The following is a 25,010-nucleotide window of genomic DNA, read 5'->3' on the forward strand; positions in this document are numbered from 1 at the left end:
AAAATATTGCTCAGGTAGAGTTTTATGAACTAAAACAACACTTGAAGATGATGATTTCAATGCCACAAATGAAAGAAATATGGCAAAGGATTGTGTACATGTTCTGGTAAGATGGCACCAAATAGTGGTGACTATTTGCATGCAGCTCCAATAGAAATCATCAAATATTCCCATTTAGGACTACTACAGGTGAAATCCACAGTCCCAGCTATGGTTACTACAGTAGGCAGTATCACCTTAATGTGTTTAAAAGGTCTATCAATACTCAAAATCACTGAACCTCAGATGGCAGACTTGGGTCGCAACTGCTGTTCCCCTTTAAGAAAGTGGAAGCGGGGACACCACGCCAGTTAACGGTCACTATTGAAATGCAGAGGCCTTAGACTTCCACTGCAGACTATCCTGCTGATGTATGTACAGTCTCAGGAAAATTGAATTGAAGATCTCAAAGTGAGATTGCTGTACCAGAGGGAGATCAGAGACTGTTGTGTCTTTGCTTCATTGAAGCGTGCCTATCCCCTGCCATTTCGAATGCAGCGTTGCAGCTGGATGGTTTCACCATTGTCTGCAAAGACAGGACAGCTCAGCCTTTTAATGGCAGAGCAAGTGGTATATGCTTTATGATTAACTCATCGTATTGCACAAATGTGGCAGTTCTCTCTCAGTTTTGCTCAACCAATCTGGAACATCTAATGGTCAAATGTTATCCAAGGGAGTTTTCTGCCATCATCCTGGTAGTGGTTACATTCCACCTCAGGCAAATGTCAGGCAGGCTCTGGATGAGTTGAGCAACATAATCAGGAGTCATTAAACTGAGCATTCTGAGGCCTTCCTTATCTTTGAAGGAGATTTCAATGAGGCCATCGTGACAAACTGTGGAATCAAAGGAGCCAACACACTTGCTCACTGTTATACCACTAGCAGCAACACTTAATGTGCCATCTCACACCTATACTTTGGAAAGTCTGATCACCTGACTGTATTTCTCCTCCCATCATATAGAAAGAGACTACAGACCATAGTATCAGTGGTGAGGACCAAGAAGGTATAGTTAAGGGAGGCAGAGGAGTACTTACAAGGCTGCCTTAAAATGGTGGACTGGACAATATTCAGGGATTCATCTCCGAGCTACCAACTCCATCAAGACCTGTGTGGATGGGCATATGCCTATGAGAACATACTGGTCATACCCAAACCAAAAGCTGTGGATGAACCAGGAGATTCATAGACTGCAGTGATCCAAAGCTTTGCAAGAAGTCCAGGTATGACCTATGGAAGGCTATTTTAAGGTTGATAAAACACTTGTGATTAAGGTTAGAGGTGGAATTGGATGTACATCAGCTCTGGGTCTGCAGGCCATCACCTTCTATAAACTGAAACCTAATATCATAATGACTGAGGCTTCTCTTAAAGTTCAAAGTAAATTTTATTATCTAAGTGCATATATGTCACCACTTACAACCCTGAGATTCAATTTCTTGTGGCCATACTCAGCAAATCTATAGAAACTATAACAAAATCAATGAAAGACTGCCCAACAGAGCGTTCAACCAGAGTGCAGAAGACAACAAACTGTGCAAATGCAAAAAGGAGAAACAATAATATAAATAAAAAGCAATAAATATTGAGAACATGAGATGAGTCATTGAAAGTGAGTCCATTGCTTGTGGGAACATTTCAATGATGGAGTAAGTGAAGATGAGTGAAGTTATACCCTCGTTCAAGAGCCTAGTGGTCGAGGGGTAGTAACTGTTCCTAAACCTAAGGCTCTTGTACCTTCCTCCTAATGGCAGCAATGAGAAGACAGCATGTCCTGTGCAGTGGGGGTCCGTGATGATAGATACTGCTTTCCTGCGACAGCATTTCATGTAAATGTGCTCATTTGTTGGGAGGGCGTTTCCTGTAATGGACTGGGCTGTATCCACTACATTTTGTAGAATTTTCCATTCAAGGGGATTGGTGCTTCCATACCGAGCTGTGATGCTGCCAGTCAATATACTTTCCACTACACATCTATAGAAGTTTGTCAGTTTTAGATGTGCTCAATGCCTTTTATGCATGGTTTGAAAGAGAGATCTTGTGATCTCTGTCTTGGAGGCTGACGTCAGAACATCTTTCAAGTGAATGAACCCTTGCAAGGTGTCACACCCTGATGGTGTGTCTGATGGGGCCCTGAAAACCTGTGCCAATCAACTTCTGGAGTGTTCAAGAACATCTTCAATCTCTCACTGCCGCAGTCAGAGGTTCCCACTTGCTTCAAAAAGGGGACAATCATACAAATGCCCAAGAAGAGCAGGGTGGACCACCTCAATGACCCACGCAGTGGTAGTCACATCTACTGTGATTAAGTTCTTTGAGAGGTTGGTTATGGCTAGAATCAACATCTGTCTAAGCAACGACCTGGAGCCACTGCAACACCTCCCTCTGCATCTGGATCCTAGACTTCCAGACTGGGAGACCTCAGTCAGTCCGGATCGGAAGCAGCATCTCCAACCATCACACTGAGCACGGGGGCCCCCCAGGGCTGTGTGCTCAGTCCACTGCCGTTCACTCTGCTGACCCACAACTGTGCTGCAACACACAGCTCGAACCACATCATCAAGTACGCCAATGACACGTCCATCAGCAAGAGCGATGAGTCAGCATACAGAGGGGAGGTGCAGCGGCTAACGGACTGGTGCAGAACCAACAACCTCTCTTTGAATATGAATAAGAGATGGTTGTTCACTTCAGGAGGACATGAAACGACCACTCTCTGCTGAACATTGATGACTCCTCCGTAGGGATCATTAAGAGCACCAATTTTCTTGGTATTCACCTGGCAGAGAATCTCACCTGTCCCTCAACACCAGCTCCATAGCAAAGAAAGCCCAGCAACGTCTCTACTTTCTGCGAAGGCTTTGAAAAATCCATCTCCCACCCCCCATCCTCACCACATTTTACAGAGGTTGTATTGAGAGCATCCTGAGCAGCTGCATCACTGCCTGGTTCGGAAATTGCACCATCTCGGATCGCAGGACCCTTCAGTGGATAGTGAGGTCAGTTGAGAAGATCATCGGGGTCTCTCTCCTGCCATTACAGACATTTACACCACGTGCTGCATCCGCAAAGCAAACAGCATTATGAAGGTCCCCACGCTCCACTCATACAAACTCTTCTCCCTCCTGCCATCTGGCAAAAGGCACCGAAGTATTCGGGCTCTCACAACCGGACTATGTAACAGTTTCTTCCCTCAAGTCATCAGGCTCCTCAATACCCAGAGCCTGGACAGACACCAACCTACTGCCCTCTACTCTGCCTATTGTCTTGTTTATTATTTATTGTAATGCCTGCTCTGTTTTGTGCACTTTATGCAGTCCTGGGTAGGTCTGTAGTCTAGTGTAGTTTTTGTGTTGTTTTACATAGTTCAGTGTAGTTTTTGTATTGTTTCACATTGCACCATGGTCCTGAAAAACATTGTCTCGTTTTTACCGTGTACTGTACCAGCAGTTATGGTCGAAATGACAATAAAAAGTGACTTGACTTGAATTTGCCTATTACCAAATAGATCTACAGTGGATGCAATCTCACTGGCTTTCCACTTGGTCTTGGATCACCTGGACAATAGTAATACCAATATCAGGTTTATAGCTTGCAGCTCAGTGTTCAACACAATTATACCATCAGTTCTAATTAACAGACTCCAAAACTTGAGCCTCTGTACCTCTCACTGCAACTGGATCCTTGACTTCCTTATCAAGAGACCACAGTCGGTGTGGTCAGAAATAATGTCTCATCCTCAATGACAATTAACACTGGTTAATCTCACTGCTCTACTCTCTCTATGTCCACATTTGTGTGGCTAGACACAGCTCATACGGCATCTATAAATTTGCTGATGACACAATGGTTATTGGCAGAATTTTGAATGGTGATGAATAGGTGTACAGGAGTTAGATAGATCAGCTGGCTGAGTGGTGTCACTGCCACAACTTTGCACTCAATATCAGTAAGACCAAGGAATTGATTGTGGACTTCAGGAAAGGGAATTCGAAGGAACTCGCACTAATTCTCATCAAGGGAACAGAAGTGGATAGGTTCAACAGTTTCAAGTTCCTGGGTGTCAACATCTCTGATGATCTATCCTGGGCCCAACATATTGATGCAAATAAAAAGACGATATTTCATTAGGAGTTTAAGGAGACATAGATCTACTCATTTCAGCAATACTCAGTCTAAACTTTTGTAATATTTAAATCAGATGCCTTATCAGCTGCTTCTAATAATCTATCCTCTATCATTTGATATTATGTAAGGTTATTGGATAAGTGAATACAGACAACATCAGAGCTTGTGAACAGATTAATCCGTTCCTGTTTATATTGCTGTTTATAATGGTCTCTCACAGGTTCAGAGCAGTGGGTCAGATGTTTCAATAAGATACCTGCTATGTAAAGTTAAATATATATAGTGCCTATAAAAAGTATTCACACCCCTTGGAAGTTTTCACGTTTTATTGTTTTACAACATTAAATCACAGTGGATTTAATTTGGATTTGTTGACACTGATCAACAGGAAAAGTCTATTAGTGTCAAAGTGAAAACAGATCTCTGCAAAGTAATCTAAGTTAATTACAAATATAAAACACAGAATAATCAGTAATCACCCTCCCCCTTTTATATGACACACCAAATTATCACTGTTGCAGCCAATTGGTTTTAGAAGTCACATAATTAGTTAAATAGAAATCTGTTTTTTGAGACCTGTGTGCAGTCAAGGTGTTTCAATTGATTGTAGTCAAAATATACCTGCATCTGGAAGGTCCAACTGCTGGTGAGTCAGTATCATGGCAAAAATTACACCATGAAGACAAAGGAGCACTCCAAGCAACTCTGTAAAAAGGTTATTGAAAAGCACAAGTCAGGTGATGGATACAAGAAAATTTTCAAGTCACTGAATATCCCTTGGAGTAGAGATAAGCCAATCATCAAGAAATGGAAAGAGCAGACTGTCTTCAAAAACTGAGTGACCGTGTAAGAAGGGGACTAGTGAAGGAGGCCACCAAGAGACCCATGACAACTCTGGAGGAGTTACAAGCTTCAGTGGCTGAGATGGTAGAGACTGTGCATACAACAACTGTTGCCTGGGTGCTTCTCCAATCATAGCTTTATGGGAGGTGGCAAAGAAAAAGCCACTGTTGAAAAAAACTCACATGAAATCTTGTCTAGATTTTGCCTGAAGGCATGTGGGAGACTGAAGTCAGCTGGAAGAAGGTTTATTTGTCAAATGAATACAGCAAAATACAGGGAAAAATGATACAGTCTGCCAGAGAACTGTGAGTTGGGAGAGGTTTGTTTTCTAGCAAGACAATGACCCCAAGCATAAAGCCAAAACTACACAGGAATGATTTAAAAACAACAACATTAATGTCCTGGAGTGACCAAGTCAGAGTCCAGACCACAATTCAATTGAGAATTTGTGGCTGGACTTGAAAAGGGCTGTTAACTGATGATCCCCATGCAATCTGACAGAGCTTGAGCCGTTTTGTAAATAAAAATGGGGAAAGATTGCATTGTCCAGGTGTGCAAAGCTGATAGAGACCTATCCACAGAGACTCAAGGCTGTAATTGTTGCCAAAGGTGCATCTACTAAATACTGACCTGAAGGAGGTGAATACTTATGCAATCAATTATTTTGCCACTATATCCTGATTTCCCTTAGTTGAACGGTATTTTTGTTTGACTGGAACAGAATTCTGTGCATGAAATGCTCATCAGGCATGAGCTCAGTTTGAAGGACTGTGAGTTAAATGTGTTTCATTTTCTAGTAATCAATTTATTTTGGAGATTGGCTGTTCCATTCAATTTAGAACTGCTCATTGCCTTTCATTGTTTATAAAGTTGATTAGCTGTTTTAACACTATGACGTCTATTAGAGAGTTCAAAACTATACAGATAGATCCAAGCATTTCAGACGTGGATTACTGACCCTGAGGCACATTTTTCCAGAGGGATTTTTTGAATCAGGATAAGTTACAGATCGTAGACATCTGTCTCTAATACAATGGACAAAAGTTTTTCTAGGGGAACCTTAGTTGTAAATCCAAGGAAAACAGAAAATTACAGCAATTCAGATTGAATTGTAGCATATAGATGCAGAAGTTTACAACATGCAATGAACAAAGCAAGTATTTGCACTTCAGTATTATCACAGAAAAAGTAAGCTAACAGTTTCCCTTTGGTAACACACATCAAAGTTGTTGGTGAACGCAGCAGGCCAGGCAGCATCTCTAGGAAGAGGTACAGTCGATGTTTCAGGCCGAGACCCTTCGTCAGGACTAACTGAAGGAAGAGCTTCTAAGAGATTTAAAAGTGGGACCCTCTCAGTTGGATTTCAAACTTGTAGTACTGATGTCAATGCTTGCCACGTTTGTTCCTGGTGATCTTGTTTCCATGTATGTGTGTTGATTTTGCTCCTCAAATCTATATTCTTTCTTTACAATCTCCAATATTAGTATTTCTATTTATCATTTTGTTCTTTAGATAGATAGATATACTTTATTGATCCCGAGGGAAATTGAGTTTCGTTACAGCTGCACCAAACAAAAATAGAACATAAATATAGCAATACAAAAACCACAAACAATCAAACAACAATATACAAACTATGCCAGATGGAAATAAGTCCAGGACCAGCTTATTGGCTCAGGGTGTCTGACCCTCCACAGGAGGAGCTGCAAAGTTCGATGGCCACAGGCAGGACAACCTCCTGTGACGCCCAGTGTTGTATCTCAGTGGAATATGGCCGGAGTCCAACAGCAAAAAGTTCAATATCCGGTCTACAAACACGTTCCTCGTTCGTAATATGACCTGGATTGCACCGTCCATTGTTAACCAGAGCAGTAAGCCCCCAACTCCTTTACGCTTACCGCTCTCAGTTTTTACTCCATTCAACATTCAACGTAAATTTATTATCAAAATATAATCTGTGAAATTCAGATGGCTATGGAGGCCAAGTCATGAATGTATTTAAAGCAGAAGTTGACAGTTTCTTGATGGTAAGGCTGTCAAAGGTTACAGGGAAATGGCAGGAGTGAGGTTGAGAAGGATAATAAATCAGCCATAATGGAATAGCAGAACTGTCTCGATGGGCCAAATAGCCTAATTCTGCTCCTATGTCTGAAGGACGTATGGTTAAGTACATATATGGAACTGTATATTACCTTGAGATTCATTTTCTTACAGAAATTTATGGGAAAAAAGAATACAATAGAATTTATGAAAAATTATAAACAAAGACTGACAAACAATGTGCAAAAGAAGATAAATTATGTAAATTAGAAATAAATATTGAGAAGATGAGTTGTAGAGAGTCCTAGAAAGTGCGTCTGTAGGTCATGGAATCAATTCAGGATTATGGTAATTGAAGTTATCCACACTGGTTCAGGAGCCTGATGTTGGATGATAACTGTTCCTGAACCTGGTGGTGTGTGACCTAAGGATTCCCGCTGGTAGTAGTGTGAAGAGAGCATGGCTTGGATGGTGGAGTCTTTGATGATGGGTGCTGCTTTCTTACATTCAGTTCTACTATGCATTCAGTTATACTACTGCCTAGTTAAGTGCACTAATAATTAACACAAGGGTGTTGGCAGATGCTGGAAATCCAAAGCAAAATACACAAAATGTTGGAGGAAGTCAGAAGGTCAGGCAACATCTTTGAAAGTGAATAGATAGTTGACATTTTGGGCCACTAAATGTATCTTTATCTCCCCCCCACTTTCCGCAGGGATTGCTCCCTCCGCAACTTCCTTGTCCATTCTTCCCTCCCGGCACTTATCTCTACAAGCAGCTTAAATGCTACACCTGTCCATACACCTCATCCCTCACCCCCATTCAGGGCCCCAGGCGGTCCTTCCAGTGAGGCAACACTTCACCTGCAAATTTGCTGGGATCGTCTAGTGTGCCTGGTGCTCCCGATGCCAGACATCCCACTTCCCCTGGAAGTTCCGGGAGTCTCCCGCAAATTAATAGTGGCTCTCTGATGCCTGCAAATTATATACAATGTCCCAGAATTTGATTTTTTTGAGAGCGAGTGTGAGAGAACGCGCGAGAGAGAGTGAGAGAGCAAACGCAAGAGCAAGAAAGCAAGCACGAGAGAGAGCGACTGCGAGAGACAGAGCACGAGAGCAAGACAGAGTGAGAGCAAGAAAGCAAACACGAGTGAGAGTGATCACGAGCGAGAGCAAGAGCAAGGGAGTTCCAAAAAAAGTCAGAGTGGAAGAGTGTTCCAAAAAAAGAAAATATAAAACATACGTCACCCCAGACTACACTAAAGTGTACCTCTGCCTAATAGGGGTCAAAATAATGACAGTGTTGCTCGCTGCATTGTTTGCAACAGTGACTTTTCTATTGCCCATGGTGGGTTAAGACTGTAAAAGACATGTTGAGGTGAGTTTAACAGGTGTCATTCGTTCATTAGCATAGCTAATGTTATTTAAACTAGCTGGCTAGCTGCTAAGGAGCTACTCTATTGCAGACATCCCACCTCTCCCGGAAGTCTCCCGCAAATTGATGATGCTACCTCCCTGAAGTGAGTTTTTGCAGGGTGGGATGTCTGCGATGCTGCCTCCTCTACATTGGTGAGACCTATTGTAAGTTGGGGGACAGCTTCATCGAGCACCTCCGATCCACAAGCAGGTCTTCCCGGTGGCCAAATATTTTAATTCTAGTTCCCGTTCTCATTCCAATATATCGGTCCAAGGCCTTCTCTTGTGCCAAGAAGAGGCCACCTCAGGGTGCAGGTGCAACATCTTATATTTTGTCTGATGGCATGAATATTGATATCTTCTTCTGGTAAACAAATTCTCCACCCCACCTCCTCTATTCCTCTTTTACCTCTTCTCATCTGCCTATTACGTTAAGATGCTGGAAAAGATTTGTAGCTCGGGTTGACGTGGACACACTAGCCTGTTACTTCCCCCTGCGTGCTGTCCTTCTTCCCTTTCTCTCCTTTCTCCTATGGTCCACTCTCTGCTCCTATCAGATTCCCTCTTCTTCAGTCCTTGACCTTTCCCACCCACCTGGCTTATCTATCACCTTCTAGATAGATGATAGATCTATACCCTACCTCACCTTTCTATTCTATCTTTCCCCTTCCTTTTCAGTCCTGAAGAAGGGTCTTATCCCAAAAACATTGACTATCAATTCATTTCCATTGATACTGCCTCTTCTGCTGAGTTCCTCCAGCATTTTGTGAAGTGCACCAATGACCCATATATGGAACTTTAAATACTCTTTTTTATCTAATAACTCTTTGGATTTCAGAATCTGTATCAGGTTTAATATCTTTGGCATATGTTGCGAAATTTGTTGTTATGTGCCAGCGGTACATTGCAATATATTTTTTATAAATGTAAATTTCAATAAGAAGTATAAACAATATGTATTAAAGTAGTGCTAAAAGAGAAAAACAAGACTGAGGTAGTGTTCATGGGTTCACTGACTATTCAGACATCTGATGGCAGAGGGGAAGAAGCTGTTCCTGAATTATTGAGTGTGTACCTCCTCCTAAGAAACCTGGAGCAATAGGATGTGAATTACATAGGACCATAAGTTTAATGAGTCATATCACCAAGATACTTCTAAGAATTTTGATGTCAAGAGCTAAAAGTAAGATTCAAGCTGAAATAGGTAAAGAACAATGTGGTTTTGTGAAAGATAAAGGTACAAGAAACGCAATATTGATGTTAAGGATACTATCAGAACGAGCTATTCAAGTGCAAAAGGATTTATTTTATCGACTACACAAAAGCATTTGATAAAGTGAAGCATAATAAGTTATTTGAAATATTACAGGAAACTCTAGATCTAGGTTTGAAAGACCTCCGAGTAATCAGAAATCTGTACTGGGAACAAACTACCGCTGTAAGAATAGATGGAGAAGTGAGTCAGTTTATGAAAATCAGGAGCGGCGTTAGACGTATGTTTTCTCCCCTGATTTATTTAATGTGTGCAGTGAAACAATATTACAAAAAATAAGAGACATCTTGGGAATCAAAGTTGGCGGTGAAAACATCAATAATTTCAGATATGCGGATGACACTGTTAATTGCAAGTACGGAGGAAGATCTACAAAACTTAATTGATATAGTCTTTGAAGAAAGTGCAAAAATGGGTCTATCTATCAATTGCAAAAGGACAGAATGTATAGTGATATCCAAAAAGAAGGAGAATCCTATCTGCAGGCTGAGAATAAACAGGGAAGACATAAAACAAGTACAGAACTTTTGCTACTTAGGAAGCTGGTTGACATCAGATGGCAGGTGCGACATGGACATGAAAAAAAGAATATGGATGGCAAAAGACAATTTTATGAGAATGAAGAGTATACTGACCAATACTAAACTAGGCATGACAACTCGCCTGAGAGTACTGAAATGTTACGTTTATCCAGTTATGTTATATGGCAATATCTAGTAACGTGAGGAAACGAATTGAAGCAGCAGAGATGTGGTTTTTGAGGAGGATGGAAAGAGTATCATGGACGAAACAAGTATCTAATGAGGATGTCATTAACAGAGCAAACACAAAAAGAGAAATAATGTATGAGATCATGAAAAGGCAACGTAACTTCATTGGGCATGTGATTAGGAAAGAGGAGTTAGAATGCTCGGTAATTATGGAAAAGATTGAAGGGAAGAAAGCAAGAGGAAGACAAGGACAAATGATGATGGAGACAGCAGAACTGGAAATGAATACCAATGAATTCATCCACTGGACCCGAAACAGGAGTGTGTGGGCCATGGCAGTCAAAGCTCAAACTGGGCATGGCACCTGATGATGATGATGATGATGATGATGACCTCCTCCTTGATGGTAGTAATGAGAAGTGGGCATGTCCTGGTTGATAGGGGTTCTTAATGATGGATGCCACTTTTTCTGAGGCATCACTCCTTGAAGATGTCCTGTATGCTGGGGAAACTAGTGCCCATGATGGAGCTGACTGAGTTTACAACTTCCTGTAGCTTATTTCAATGCGGTGCACTGGCCTCCACTCCCACCCCTCCCCCAGACCAGATGCTGATGCAGCCAGTCAGATTGTTCTCCATGGTGCATCTGTAAAATTTACAAATGTCTTTGGTGAGATGTCAAACTCCTCAAATTCCTAATGAAATACAGTTGCTGTCATGCCTTCTTTGTAACTGCATCAATATATTGGGTCCAGGATAGATCCTCAGAGATGTTGATACCCAGGAACTTGGAATTGCTCACCCTTTCCACTTCTGATCCCTTGATGAGGACTGGTGTGTGTTTCCTCAACTTATTCTTTCTGAAGTCCACAGTCAATTCTTTTGGTCTTACTGATGTTGAGTACAAGGTAGTTGCTGCGACACCACTCAACTGCTGAACTGTCTCGCTCCTGTACGCCTTCTCGTCACCATCTGAAATTCTGCTTGCAAAGTTATTGATGGCATTTGAGCTATGCCTGGCCACACAGTCATGGGTGTAGAGAGAGTAGAACAATGAGCTAAACATGCATCCTTGAGATGTGCCAGTATTGAGTATCAGAGAGGTAAAGATTTAAAGTTTAGAGATTTATGTTACTTTTTCCGGTTCAGTTTTGGTCCAATGAGTTTATATTATAGCACACACCCTCTCCCTATGGTGCTCAAGATGCAAGAAAAGCAGTACTTTTTTCATAAGACCATAAGATATAGGCGCAGAGGTAGGGCGTTCGGCCCATCGAGTCTGCTCCACCATTCAGTCATGGGCTGATCCAATTCTTCCAGTCGTCCTCACTCCCCTGCTTTCACCCCATACCCTTTGATGCTGTGGCTAATCAAGAACCTATCTATCTCTGCCTTAAATACACCCAATGACTTGGCCTCCACAGCCGCTCGTGGCAACAAATTCCATGGATTTACCACCCTCTAACTAAGTAATTTCTCCGCATCTCAGTTCTAAATGGACATCCTTCAATCCTGGTTGTGCCCTCTTGTCCTAGATTTCCCTACCATGGGAAGTAACTTTGCCATATCTAATCTGTTTAGGCCTTCTAACATTCGGTATGTTTCTATGAGATCTTCTCTTATTCTCCTGAACTCCAGGGAATACAGCCCAAGAGCTGCCAGACGTTCCTCATACAGTAACCCTCTCATTCCTGGAATCATTCTTGTGAGTCTTCTCTGAACCCTCTCCAATGTCAGTATATCCTTTCTAAAATAAGGAGCCCAAAACTTCACACAATACTCCAAGTGTGGTCTCACAAGCTCCTTATAGAGCCTCAGCATCACAGCCCTGCTCTTGTATTCTATACCTCTAGAAATGAATACCAACATTGCATTCGCCTTCTTCACAGCCGACTCAACCTGGAGGTTAACCTTTAGGGTATCTTGCACAAGGACTCCCAAGTCTCTTTGCATTTCTGCATTTTGAATTCTCTCCCCATCTAAATAATAATCTGCCCATTTATTTCTTCCACCAAAGTGCATGACCATACACTTTCCAATATTGTATTTCATTTGCCACTTCTTTGCCCATTCTGCTAAACTTACCTAAGTCTCTATGCAGGCTCTCTGTTTCCTCCACACTACCCGCTCCTCCATTACAGTAACCTGCAGAAAGAAGTACTTTGCTTCAATGTACGATATCCTCCTGAACGCTTCAAAACACAGAGCATGCCACAACAACACACTGTTGCTGAAAGTTGGGAATCAAATTTATTAAGCAATAAGTCTAGTAGTAATGCATTTGAAATAAGTATGTAATGAATGATGTAAGTCAGTATCTGCTTCAAGACAGTAAGCATCAATTATTCTTCCACAGTTCTCTATCATGTTTTAAACAACTTGGACCACACATCTTTGTAAAGAACTGTTATGTGAGGAAAAACTGAAAAAGTTTTTTGTTAGCACTATGTCAAAAAGGAAACTTGAGAACATAATACACCAGAGTGGTATGATTTATTATTTTAATTCAGACTGGTTTAAGAAAAACAATTATCATTTCCAGTTTAAGTGGATCCAGTGAAATATATTTCCCGCAGTGACATATATGTCAATGAAATTAGATTACACAGATGCAATCAGGTTTCTCAAGAGAGAAATTTGTACACCTACTGTAGAAAACACAGCTGAGCTGCAGAAGTCTTTCTTGCGGGGCCTCCTGATTAGATCATTGTATAGAAATAAGGCAATACCTTTTAACAACTTTGTGATCAGTCTAATCACTCCTACTATTTGCAGAGATTATGTTTCCAAAGAAATGGAAATATTTTAAAATAAATTGAAGATGCTAGAAATGTAAAACAGGAAATGCTGGAAAAACTCAGCAGATTAGGCTGCACTTGTGGGAAGAGAAGTGGAGTCAAGACCACTGACAAAGGGTCTTCAGCCTAGAACCTCAAATCTGCCTCTCTTCCCAATCATGTGCTCAGGAGATCTGGCCACATCTGTGGGAGAATAGAGAGTTAACATCTCAGGTTGACAACCCCACAGGAGAGGTGTTTACTCTGTTACTTTTGCAACAAATAAGTCCTGACCTGCTGAGTATTTCTAGCATTTTCTATTGTTATTTGTTTCCTAAGTCTTGTTAAGCAATTCAGGTTAATAGTGATAAAATAATCTTACAATTGCTAAGAAACTTCTAAAAAAATCAAAAACAGGGAAGGTTAGAAATACTGAGCAGATCACACAGCATCTGTGAAGAGTGAAACTAAGTGAAAATTTCAGATTGATAACCTTTTACTCGACCTTGTCAGTTACCTAAACTGAAGTTAGACAATTCTGTCTATGACTCTATATTTGTGCAGTGAGGTGGATTTGTTCAAGACTAACTTTGTATACGAAGTTTAAGAACGTTTCATAAGGAATACCTGTTTTGGGATTTAGAATCCAAAGCATTAAATATCAGAGCAGAAGCATATATAGATTCTTGGATCCTATAACTTGATTTAAAGATCTGTCTTACTTAATATGTAACCTTTTGATGTTTGGAGAGAAACGTGAATGCTGGTTGGATCAATCCATAATCAGTTTACTTTGTTTACATTTTCTTATACATCCCCCCCCCCGTATGCTGTTAAAAATATTCAATTCTTCTTTGAAAAAATGTAATGATCCTTCCTTAACCACTCCTATGACAATATATGCAATGTTCTAAAAAAATTCTTGCAGTAAACCACCCTTCTCAGTAATAATTGACAAAAGTTGACAACTTCTCATTAATGACAAACCCTGTGAATCCTTTAAGGCACCCAATTTCACGTGTATCACTTTGAATGTCTTCTAAGAAAGGTATTATATAATTTATCATTAACTTTTTTCTGTTTAATTCTTTGGCAATGTATTTAAAAGTTAAAATACTGTTGAAATTTTAAAGTATTTTATGTATGTCTTTAAGAAATGTTGTATCTTGATCCTTAAGTCAATAAGTTCATCATCATCATCTATCTAATAATTAATTATCTTTCTGTCTCTGAATTTACTTTCTCATCCAAAATTTGTTATGCCTTATAATGTCAACAAACCAATGAATAAACGCAAGAGATCCTGCAGATGCTGGAAATCCAGAGTAACACACACAAAATGCTCATCAGCACTTATGGAAATGAATAAATGGTGTTTTGGACCGAGACCCTTCATCAGGACTTGAAAGGAAAGGGGATGAAGTCAGAATAAGAAGGTGGGGAGTACAAGCTAGAAGGCGATAGTTGAAGCCAGGAGAAGGGAAAGGTAGGTGGTTGTGGAATGGGTATGAAGAAGAAGCTAGGAGGTGATAGGTGGAAGAGGTAAAGGACTGAAAAAGAAAAAATCTGAGAGCAGAGTGGACCATCAGAGAAAGGAAAGGAGGAGGGACACCAGGGCATGGTGATAGGCAGGAAAGGAGAAGAGAAGATGTAAGAAGGGGCTAGAGTGGGAAACGGATGAAAAGAAAAGGGGGGGGGGAATCACTGGAAGTTAGAGAAATCAACGTTCGTGCCTTTAGGTTGGGGCTACCCAGAAGGAATATGAGGTGCTGCTCCTCCAAGTTGAGTGGCCTCCCTGTGACCAACATGTTGGAATAGGAATGGGGTTTGTAATTAAAATGGTTGGACACCAGGAAATCCTGCTTGTTGCAGATGGAGTGAAGATAATCTTACTGATGTAGAGGAAGCTGCACCGGATGCAGTAGATCACCCCTACGTACTCGCAGGTGAAGTGTCACCTCACTTTGAAGGACTGCTTGAGGCTCTGAATGGAGGTGATGGGTGAGGGAGGAGGTGAACGGGCAGGTATCGCACTTAGACCATAAGACATTGGAGCAGAAATAGGCCATTCGGTCCATCGAATCTGCTCTGCCATTCCATCATGGCTGATTAATTATCCCTCTCAACCCATTCTTCTCCCTTGTCCCCATAACCTTTGATGTTCTGATTAATCAAGAACCTCAAAACTTCTACCTTAAATATACTCAATGACGGTCTGCACAGCCCTCTGTGGCAATGAATTCCACAGATTCACCACCCTCCAGTTAAAGAAATTTCTCCTCCTCTCTGTTCTAAAGGGATGTCCCTCTATTCTGAGGCTTTGTCCTATGGTCTTAGATTCCCCACCTGCAGAAAACATCATCTCCACACCCACTTTACCCAGATCTTTCAATATTTGATAGGTTGCAACAGATTCCCCCCCCCCCCCCACTTTCTTCTAAACTCTTGCAAGCACAGGCTCGGAGCTATCAAATATTCCTATATTTTAACCCTCTCATTCCTGGGATCATTCTCGTGCACCTCCTCTGGACCCTTTCTAATACCAGTACATCTTTTCTTTGATACGTGGCCCAAAATTGCTCACAATTCTCCAAGTGCTGCCTGACCAATGGCTTATAAAGCCATAGCATTACACCTTTGCTTTTGTATTCTAGTCCTCTCGAAATGAATGCTAACATTGCATTTGCCTTCCTTATCACTGACTCAACCTGCAAGTTAACCTTTAGGAAATCCTGCACGATGACTCCCCAAGTCCCTCTGCATCTCTGATTTTTAAATTTTCTCTCCATTTAGAAAATAGTCCACACCTTTATTCCTTCTAGCAAAGTACATGACCATGCACTTCCCTACATTATATTCCATCTGCCACTTCTTTGTCCATACCCCTATATGTCTAGGTACTTTTATTTATTTATTGAGTAACAGCACAGAATAGGTCATTCTGGCCCTTCAAGCCATGCTGCTCAGCAATCCCCCGATTTAACCCTAGCTTAATCGCTGGATTATTTACAATGATCAATTAACCTACCAGTTGGTATGTCTTTGGATTGTGGGAGGAAACCAGAAAACATGGAGAAAACCCATGCAATCATGGGAAAATATACAAACTCCTTACAGGCAGTAGTGGATAGTGAACCTGGGTCGCCTGTACTATAAAGCATTGTGCTAATCACGATGCTACTGTGCAACCCTACCTTGCTTCTTCAACACTACTTGCTCTTCCATCTGTCTTCAGATCATCTGCAAACTTGTCCACAAAGCCATCATTTCCTTCATCGAAATCATTGACATACAATGTGAAAATAAGCAGACCCTACATCGAACCAGCAGCACACCATTAGTCACCAGCAACCAACCAGAATAGGCTGTTTTTATTCCCGCTCCTTGCCTCCTGCCACTTAGGCAATCTTCTATCCATGCTAGTATCTCTCCTGTAACACCATAGGCTCTTGTTTTGTTAAACAGTTTCATGTGTGGCACCTTGTCTAAGGTCATCTGAAAAACAAAATAAACAACTTCCACTGACTCTCTTTTGTCTATCTTGCCTGTGATTTTATCAAAGAATTCCAAAAGACTTGTCAGGCAAGATTTCCCCTTAAGGAAACCATGCAGATTTTGGACTACATTATCATATGCCTCCAAGTACTCCAAAACTTCATCCTATATAATAGACCCCCAACATTTTTCCAACCATTGAAGTCAAGCTAACAGGCCTATAATTTTCTTTCTTCTGCCTACCTCCCTTCTTAAAGAGTGGAGTGACATTTGCAATTTTTCAGTCTTCGGGAACCATTTCAGAATCAAGTTGTCTTGTACTGGTTTTATAAAATCTTCCTGTAGTTTTTTTGCTTTATTATATGGCCTCTCTTTAGTTGTTTAATGCTGTCTTTGACTTCCCTTGTCAGCCACAGTTGCCTCATCCTCCCTTTGAAATACTTCTTTATCTTTAGGATGTATCTTTCTTTTGCCTTACAAATTTCCCCCATTTACACCAGCCATTGTTTTTCTGCTGTCATCCCTGCTAGTCTCCCCTTCCAATTAATTTTGGCTAGCTTCTCTGTCATACCTCTGCAATTCCTTTTACTGCCAATCCCAATCCAGAATTACTTTTCCCCTAGTCGGCTCCACCACGAGCTGATCTAAAAATCCATCTCATAGGCATTCTACAAATTCCCTCTTGCAATCCAGCACCAACTGGACTTTCCCAATCTAGATGCATATTGAAATCTCCCATGATTATTACACCTTTGCCATTTTTACATGCCTTTTCTACCTCCTGTTGTAATTTATATCCCTCATCCTGCCTACTGTTTGGATGCCCATATGTACTCCCATCAGGGTCTTTTAATCCCTGCATTTTCTTAACTCTACCCACAAGGATTCTATTGTACATCTTTTGATCCTGTGCCATCTATTTCTAAGGATTTTATTTTATTTTTTACCAATAGAGACACCCCACCTCCTCTGCCTACCTATCTGTCCTTTCGATACAATGTGTATCCTTTGATGTTAAGCTTGTAAGTATAATCTTATTTCAGTTATGTCCAAAACGTCATACCTGCCAATCTCTAACTGCACCACAAGATCATCTACCTTATTCCGTATACTGCATGCATTCAAATATAAGATCCTTAGTACTGTATTCATCACCATTTTTTATTTCGGCCCCCTGTTACACTTATCTCATCCCACTGATGTTCAGGTGTAACCCATCCATTTTGTACAAGTTATACCTTTCCCAGAAGAGTTCCTAATGATCTAGAAATCTGAAACCTGTCCCATGCATCTATTCATCAACCATGCATTCATCTGCCAAACTATCCTATTCTTACCCTCACTGGCATGTGGTGCAAACAGAAATCTCGAGATTAATAACCTGGAGGTCCTGCTTTACAGCTTACTATCTAACTCTCCGTATTCTCCCTTCAGGACCTCCTGCCTTTTCCTACCTATGCCTTTTGTATCAATAAGTATCACGACTTCCAGCTGTTCACCCTCCCCCTTTAGAATACCATGGACTCGATCCAAGTCATTCCTGACCCTGGCACCTGGGAGGCAACGTATCATCCGGCTGTCTCTTTCACATCCACAGAATCTGTTTTCTGCTCCTCTAGTTATAGAATTCCCTATCACTATTGCATTCCTCTTCTCACCCCTTCACTTCTGAGCCACAGAGCCAGACTCAATGCCAGAGACCTGCTCTCTGCAACTTTTCCCTGTTTGACCATTCCCCCTCCCCCCCAAAGCAGTATACTTATTGTTATTATTGAGGGAACAGTCACAGGGGTACTCTGCACTGGCTGCCTATTCCCTCTCCTGACAGTCACTCAGGTACCTGCTTCCTGCAGCTTAGGGATGACTATCTCCCTGTAGCTCCTATCTATCACCTTCTCATTTTCCTGTATGAGCTGAGGTCATTCAGCTGCAGCTACAGTTTCTTAACATCATCTCTAAGGAGCTGCAGTTTGATGCACTTTGTGCAAATGTAGTTATCAGGGAAACTGGAGTTCTCCCAGAGTTCCCATATCTGACACAAAGAACATTCCACAACCTCTGGATCCATTCTCAGCGCACCTAGCTATGTACTAATACAGAGAAAGAAAACTGACTGGAAACTTACTTCTTACTTACTTACTTAGAACCTCTGCCTGTGCTTGCCCAACCTGGACCACTCTAACACTGGCCCACTTACATAATGGCCACTCAAACAAAAGCTGCACCGCTTTCACCTCCTTGCTTTTTATTGGCCCTCTGCTGATCTCAGCCTGCAGAAAGTTAGTTGAAAGCTCCTAAGCTGCTTTCAAACTTTGCACTGCATCACCAGTGAATGACCTCTCATATTGATTTCAGTCTACTTCTTTCACTTGCAGGGATAAGTGCCAGGAGGGAGATTAGTGGGAAGGGATGAATGGACAAGAGAATTACAGAGCTAGCAATCTTTGCAAAAAGTGAAGAGTGAGTGGGAGGGGGGTAGGTAAAGATGTGTTCGTGGTAGGGTCCTATTGAAGTTATGGAGAATGATCTGCTGGATGCAGAGGCTCAGGGGGTGGTAGATGAGGACAAGGGGAACCAATGAATATTAAGGATACTATGTGCTTCTGGAATAGCAGCAGTCTCTGAAACAATATGTGAATATTCAGCAAAGAAGGAAGCTAAAGAAAAACTGAATTCTTTCCACATGAACATCAAAAAACAATAATTAAAATGATTCACATGATTAGGTACATCTCTGCTATCATTTTCTTATTCTAAAAGAATACAGTTAAGGATATATTACCTTATGATGCAACAAGATATAGTTTCGTAGCAAATGTTGGAAATCCTCATGAAAGCTGGATAGGATCTTGTAAAAATCAGTGTTGTGACAGGAAGTTATTACAGAGTTTGCTGAATGCAATGGTGATTCTCATTACTTAATTTGACACTTAATAATGTAAGTCATAGATGTCAAGGTGCATCTTCTTTACAGGTCTTGTATCTTGTATCTGCGTCAGCTTGTCAGCATTGGACCGGGGACAAGGTGTGTCGTGGGGTGGATTGGAGGGAATAACTTTTTGATGAGATTAGTATTTGCAAGAACTAACCAATATGACAATTTGAAAGTTGGGATTGGAAGCACTTGGAAACATGTAGATTGGAGAGTGAAACTGGAATGTTAGTTTCATTCCTTATTTGTGGTACAAAAGTTGAGGCATATAAAGGAAATTATGTAGGATCTAATTTACTGATACTTACAATTATGGATGCACTTAATTAATGTTTGCATTGCACAAAAATTATTTGTATTAAATAAACTTATCAAATGACATCTTTTCGAAACTTTCCAATTTTTAAAAGCATGGCATGAAGCATGCCTGGTTTGTTCCTTGTAAAGCATTTTATTTAAAATTTACATTTAACTGTCTGTTAAAGGAGTTGGGTATTCTTTGGTTAAAGGGTTTGTTCAGCAATTCTTATTATTAATAAAATCACTTCAGCATGGAAGCAAAGTGGAAAGGATTTTAGTAATATGATCTTGGAACTTTAAAAAGATCTACTAACTTAACTTAATGCTAATTGCTGCCCCAAATAGTTCAAAATAAGCTTATTATCAAAGTGATTAATTTATGAGATTCATTTTCTTGCAGACACACAATAAAATCAATGAAAGCAGGACAGATAGACAACCAGAAAACAAATGCACAAAAAAATAAGAAGAATAATAATCCAACATATTACAGGATCCTGTAGCAGTTTAACATAATCTGATTACTTACCTGGCACAATCAAGTGACAAACATCATTCATCAAAATCTTGCTTTAAAATACAAACTCATAAATGAAATCACACCTTATTGTAAATTCAAGCCTGATCCAGTTTTAGAGTCAGAATACCACAAACTATATTATGACTGATCAGTTATTACAGATAGGACAATCCAAAATAACCATCCAAATATAACAATATAGGATAAACAAGCAAGAACCACTTATTTAATAGATACAGCCATTCCAAGCACACATATTTTACAAAAATCAATAAGTGAAAAACATCAGAAATATGCTGAATTAAAAGAGGAAATTGAAAGACTTTGGAACACAAACAAGAAATACATTGTCCTGATAGTAATATCTCCAACTGGTGTCTTCCTAAAGGCACTACACAATAGCATTAAACAATTAAGACTACATAGTAATATCTACATAAATTTTCAGAAATCCACAATACAAAATACCACTAGAGTAGTCCGAAAGTTCCTAGCAATTGACAAATGAATGTGCTTGGCTATGCCTGTACCTCAAGCTTTAGCAGCTTGAGTTGAGAAAAAATATACAATAATAATAATAAATAAACAAATAAGCCAATATTGAGAACATGAGACGAAGAATCCTTGAAAGTGAGTCAGAGGTTGTGGGAACAGTTTAGTGATGCGGTGAGTGAAATTGAGTGAAGTTATTCCCCCGGTTCAAGAGCCTGCTGGTTGAGGGGTAATAACTGCACATAAACCTGGTGGTGTGGGTCCTTCCGTACCTTCTTCCTGGTGGTAGCGGTGAGAAGAGATCTTGGTCTGAATGATTGTGGTCTTTGATGATGGATGCTACTTTCTTGTGACAGTGCTCCGTGTAGATGTGCTCGGTGGTGGGGAGGGCTTTACCTGTGATGGACTGGGCCATATCCATTATCTTTTGTAGGCTCTTCTGTTCAGTGGTATTGGTGTTTGCATACCATGATGCAACCAGTCAATATACTCTCCAGCACACATCGATAGAAGTTTGTTAAAGTCTTAGATGACATGCCAGATCTTTGCAAACTTCTAAGAAAGTAGAGGTGGTGCCATGCTTTCTTTGTAATAGTCTTCATGTGCTGGGCCCAGGACAGATCCTATGTTACGATAACACTGAAGAATTTAAAGTTGCTGACCCTCTTCACTTCCAATCCTCCTGATGAGTCTTGGTGTATGGACCTCCAGTTTCCTCCTCCTGAGGTCAATAATCAGCTCCTTGGTCTTGCTGAGATTGAGTGAGAGGTTGTTGTGGCATCTCTTAACCAGATTTTCAATCTCCCTCCTATATTCTGATTCATCACTACCTTTGATTTGGCCAACAGTGGTGGTGTCATCAGTAAACTTAAATATATTATTGGAGCTGTGATTAGCCTCACAGTCATAAGTATAAAGCCAGTAAAGCAGAGGGCTAAGCACACAGCTTTGTGGTGCACCTATGCTGATGGAGATTGTGGAGGAGATGATGTTGCCAATCCAAACTGACTGGGGTCTGCAAGTGAGGAATTTGATTCCAATTGCACAAGGAGGTTAAAGTAGGGGTTAAAATCAAAATCTTCAGTGGCATAACATCATGGAAGGTTAGGTTCATACCTTCAACGCTGATTTCCATTTAATAACTCACTTTAATAATGGCACTTCCACTGCTATTTATTTGTGTTGTCCAATAAAAAAAGATGTTATGTTGGAATATCTACAACTTAAGATAGGCCTATATCACCGGCCACTTCCATGTTTTCATGTAAAAAGGGTCTATTCAAAGTTAGTTTCTAAATCAGCTTATGCTTATTATCTTGTTTTGCATGCTTGAAAAATTCAGTAATATATGAAAAATGATTTATCAAGTGCTCAGGGCTTATCCTTTCTTCTAATAATTTGTAAACCTATCTGAATTTAATTTAAGCATTTAGAGACCTGAGGTTTCACCTGAAGTTCTCTAAATATTTAACTTAGAACATATAATCATTTTCAAACCATGACTTTTGACCCAGGGTGATAGTGAAATTTTAATCTCACTTTCTTTTAAAAATTGTTTTATGATCAATTTTCACTTGTATGTTGGTTAATTTCAGCCTCCTGGGAGCAGCAAGGCTTCTCCAAAATTAAGCATGAAACGATCACCAATGCAAGATAAACGAGCATGGTCACCCACACATCTGATCCCATCAGTCAGATCTGGTTCTATCTCTGGTAAGCCAGAGCCACGTAGATCCATAACCCCAACCAGTAATGGTTCTGGATATAAACATACAATTAAATCTTCTTTCAAAAACAAAAAGAGCACATAGAATAAAGAATTTTAACATCAAAACTACTAAACTTCAAAATGATGGCAATTGCAAATACTTCAGGAAGGAACGATTGATTACAAAATACAGGATGAATTTGGCGTTTTCTATTCTGCTGACCGCTATGAATGGTGTTGGGCATAGCATTTTTTAAAAATTTGCTTTGTACGTTTCACACGATTTTATAAAATTTCCAAAAAAAAGATTGAAACCAGGAAACTGTTCACTGTCTATCTTTCTTCAGATGTATGGTGATTTCTTTGGGTATAGCCTGTAGCTGGAAAACTCATAATTTATCTTGTCTAAAGAGATGTCAGTACTGTTAAAATCAGAAATAGCTTATTTAAAATATTTGTCTTTGTTCTGCCAAGTAGAGTCACTGTTATTGGTTATTTATTTTGTTGTTACCTTCAGAAAATCTAAAGGAGCCAATGTTGCCAGAGGAATTAGAGAATATTTTTCTGTGTAGTTAGTTGACTAGGCATGAAGAAATGATTTTTTCATCAACTATCTAGCATGCCCTACATTCACTCCAAATATTCAACCATTTTAAATCTTGGTTAAATTAATTGTAGTGTTATTTATCAGAAATGTAAATTGAGAATTTGATCCCAACTTATTCAAAGAGGGATAAAAATGTAACATATGTTAGATAAAGCAGTCTTTTATTTTCTCAAGTATTAATGTAAAGATATACTTTTGTGACTAAATTTAATGCAAATGAATGTATTTGTTCCTGAGCTGTACATAGTACAAATTCTGTTTAATGAATATGATATGCATTGTAGCATGACATCATGCACCACGAATCCTGAGATGTGTTAATTTGTGCAAGTCCATCCAGCTAACTGGAGAAGGGTAATGATGCTTGATCTTGACTAATGTTTCGATGGCATATACAGGGCTTTAAAAAGCAAATGAGAAAATAGATAATACAAAATATGTTATTTTTCTTCTGTAATGTGATTCCAGTTATTTTATATGAGCTGGTTTAACTTTTAATCTTTTCTTTTTGAAGTATTCATATTAGAAACTTCCCCCCAAGGTAATACTGTACCAGTTATAAATTTTACATTAAGCATAAGCATTTCCTTACATTATATTAACACTTAGCTAATATTTCATCACAACCCTGTAATAAAAGTGTCCAGTTCAGGTGTATCATAAAAATGTTAACAATAAAATAAAATAAAATTGTCTTTCTATACCCTATGTTCTGTGCAAATGCTTAAGAATGTTTGTGCTGTCCGTGTCGCTGCTTTGAATTAGCTCCACTTTTGAAAACCTTTCTGAAATCATTTCATAATATTGTGCCGTGACTTGTTGAGATCTTATTTGATGGAATTGTCATTGCAATCAAGGCTAAGTACATTGACCCAAATAAAAATGTTTTATACTGCAACAATTGTGACATCTGCCCATCAAACTCCAATTTCTCCAATAAAGCGGTAGTTAACATTTGTAGTTGAGAATGCTAGCTAGGTGAAAGACTGTAATGCTGAAAGTCACATAGAGGTTGAAAATAATTGACCCTGGGCTTTGGACATTTAAGGAAAGCATAAAAAAGAGATAGAGGAAATGTTACCCAACAGATTGGTAATTGATTCATGTAAAATAGTTATATTAACTTATTTTCTCACCATTTCTATTGCTTTTCCTTTATCTGTTTTACTAGTCACATCAAATAGTTACAAAATGAATTATTGAGAACTAAGTAGTGATATGTCATCTATTGTGAAATTAAAATTCTATTCTTAAACAATGTTCACTTTCACCTTTGTATGAGTAAAAGAAATATGCAATATTACAAGTCTGTATGGATATTCTGATTTTAATGAAAATGATGATGTATTACATTTTCAAAGTTGACTTGTTTTGTTTCAGCAATTCATCATATACTAACATAATTTAGATGAAGATATCTCTATATTTAATAAAGAAAACAGAAAATGTTGGAAATATTCAGCAGGCCAGTGCTCATTTGCAGCAAGGAAACAGTATTGTAAATATGCAGTTTTTTTTGGCTTTTCATATGTGTATCCCCTATTCCAAAAAGTGCGATGGTGTGCTTGATATTAAATCACTTTGTCCTTAAAAATTTCCTGGACATTGTTCTCCTATACTGTATTTCAGCAATATCTTATTTAATTTTTTTCTTCTATTTGCTGGTTGGATGTACAACTTATCCAAATGCTTAATGAATGTATTTTTTTAAGGTGAGCATAACAACATAAG

At 39.6% G+C, this 25,010-nt stretch overlaps 1 protein-coding gene across 10 annotated transcripts in view; it reads left to right on the top strand.

The window, feature by feature from the left end:
• The window catches only part of stk33 (serine/threonine kinase 33), a 247,047-nt gene extending 222,247 nt beyond the window's left edge, over window positions 1–24,800 (top strand). For 9 of the 10 annotated variants that reach the window (XM_063061885.1, XM_063061886.1, XM_063061883.1 and 6 more), the window contains one exon: window positions 22,560–24,800. In XM_063061885.1, the coding sequence (XP_062917955.1) occupies window positions 22,560–22,775 (216 nt within the window). In that variant the 3' untranslated portion in view covers window positions 22,776–24,800. The remainder of the gene's footprint in view (window positions 1–22,559) is intronic. The other variant, XR_010019651.1, reaches the window with a different exon arrangement.
• Window positions 24,801–25,010: the final 210 nt, after the last annotated feature.

The sequence above is a fragment of the Mobula hypostoma genome, chromosome 11 (assembly GCF_963921235.1).
Source record: "Mobula hypostoma chromosome 11, sMobHyp1.1, whole genome shotgun sequence".
Classification (NCBI taxonomy): Eukaryota; Metazoa; Chordata; class Chondrichthyes; order Myliobatiformes; family Myliobatidae; genus Mobula; species Mobula hypostoma.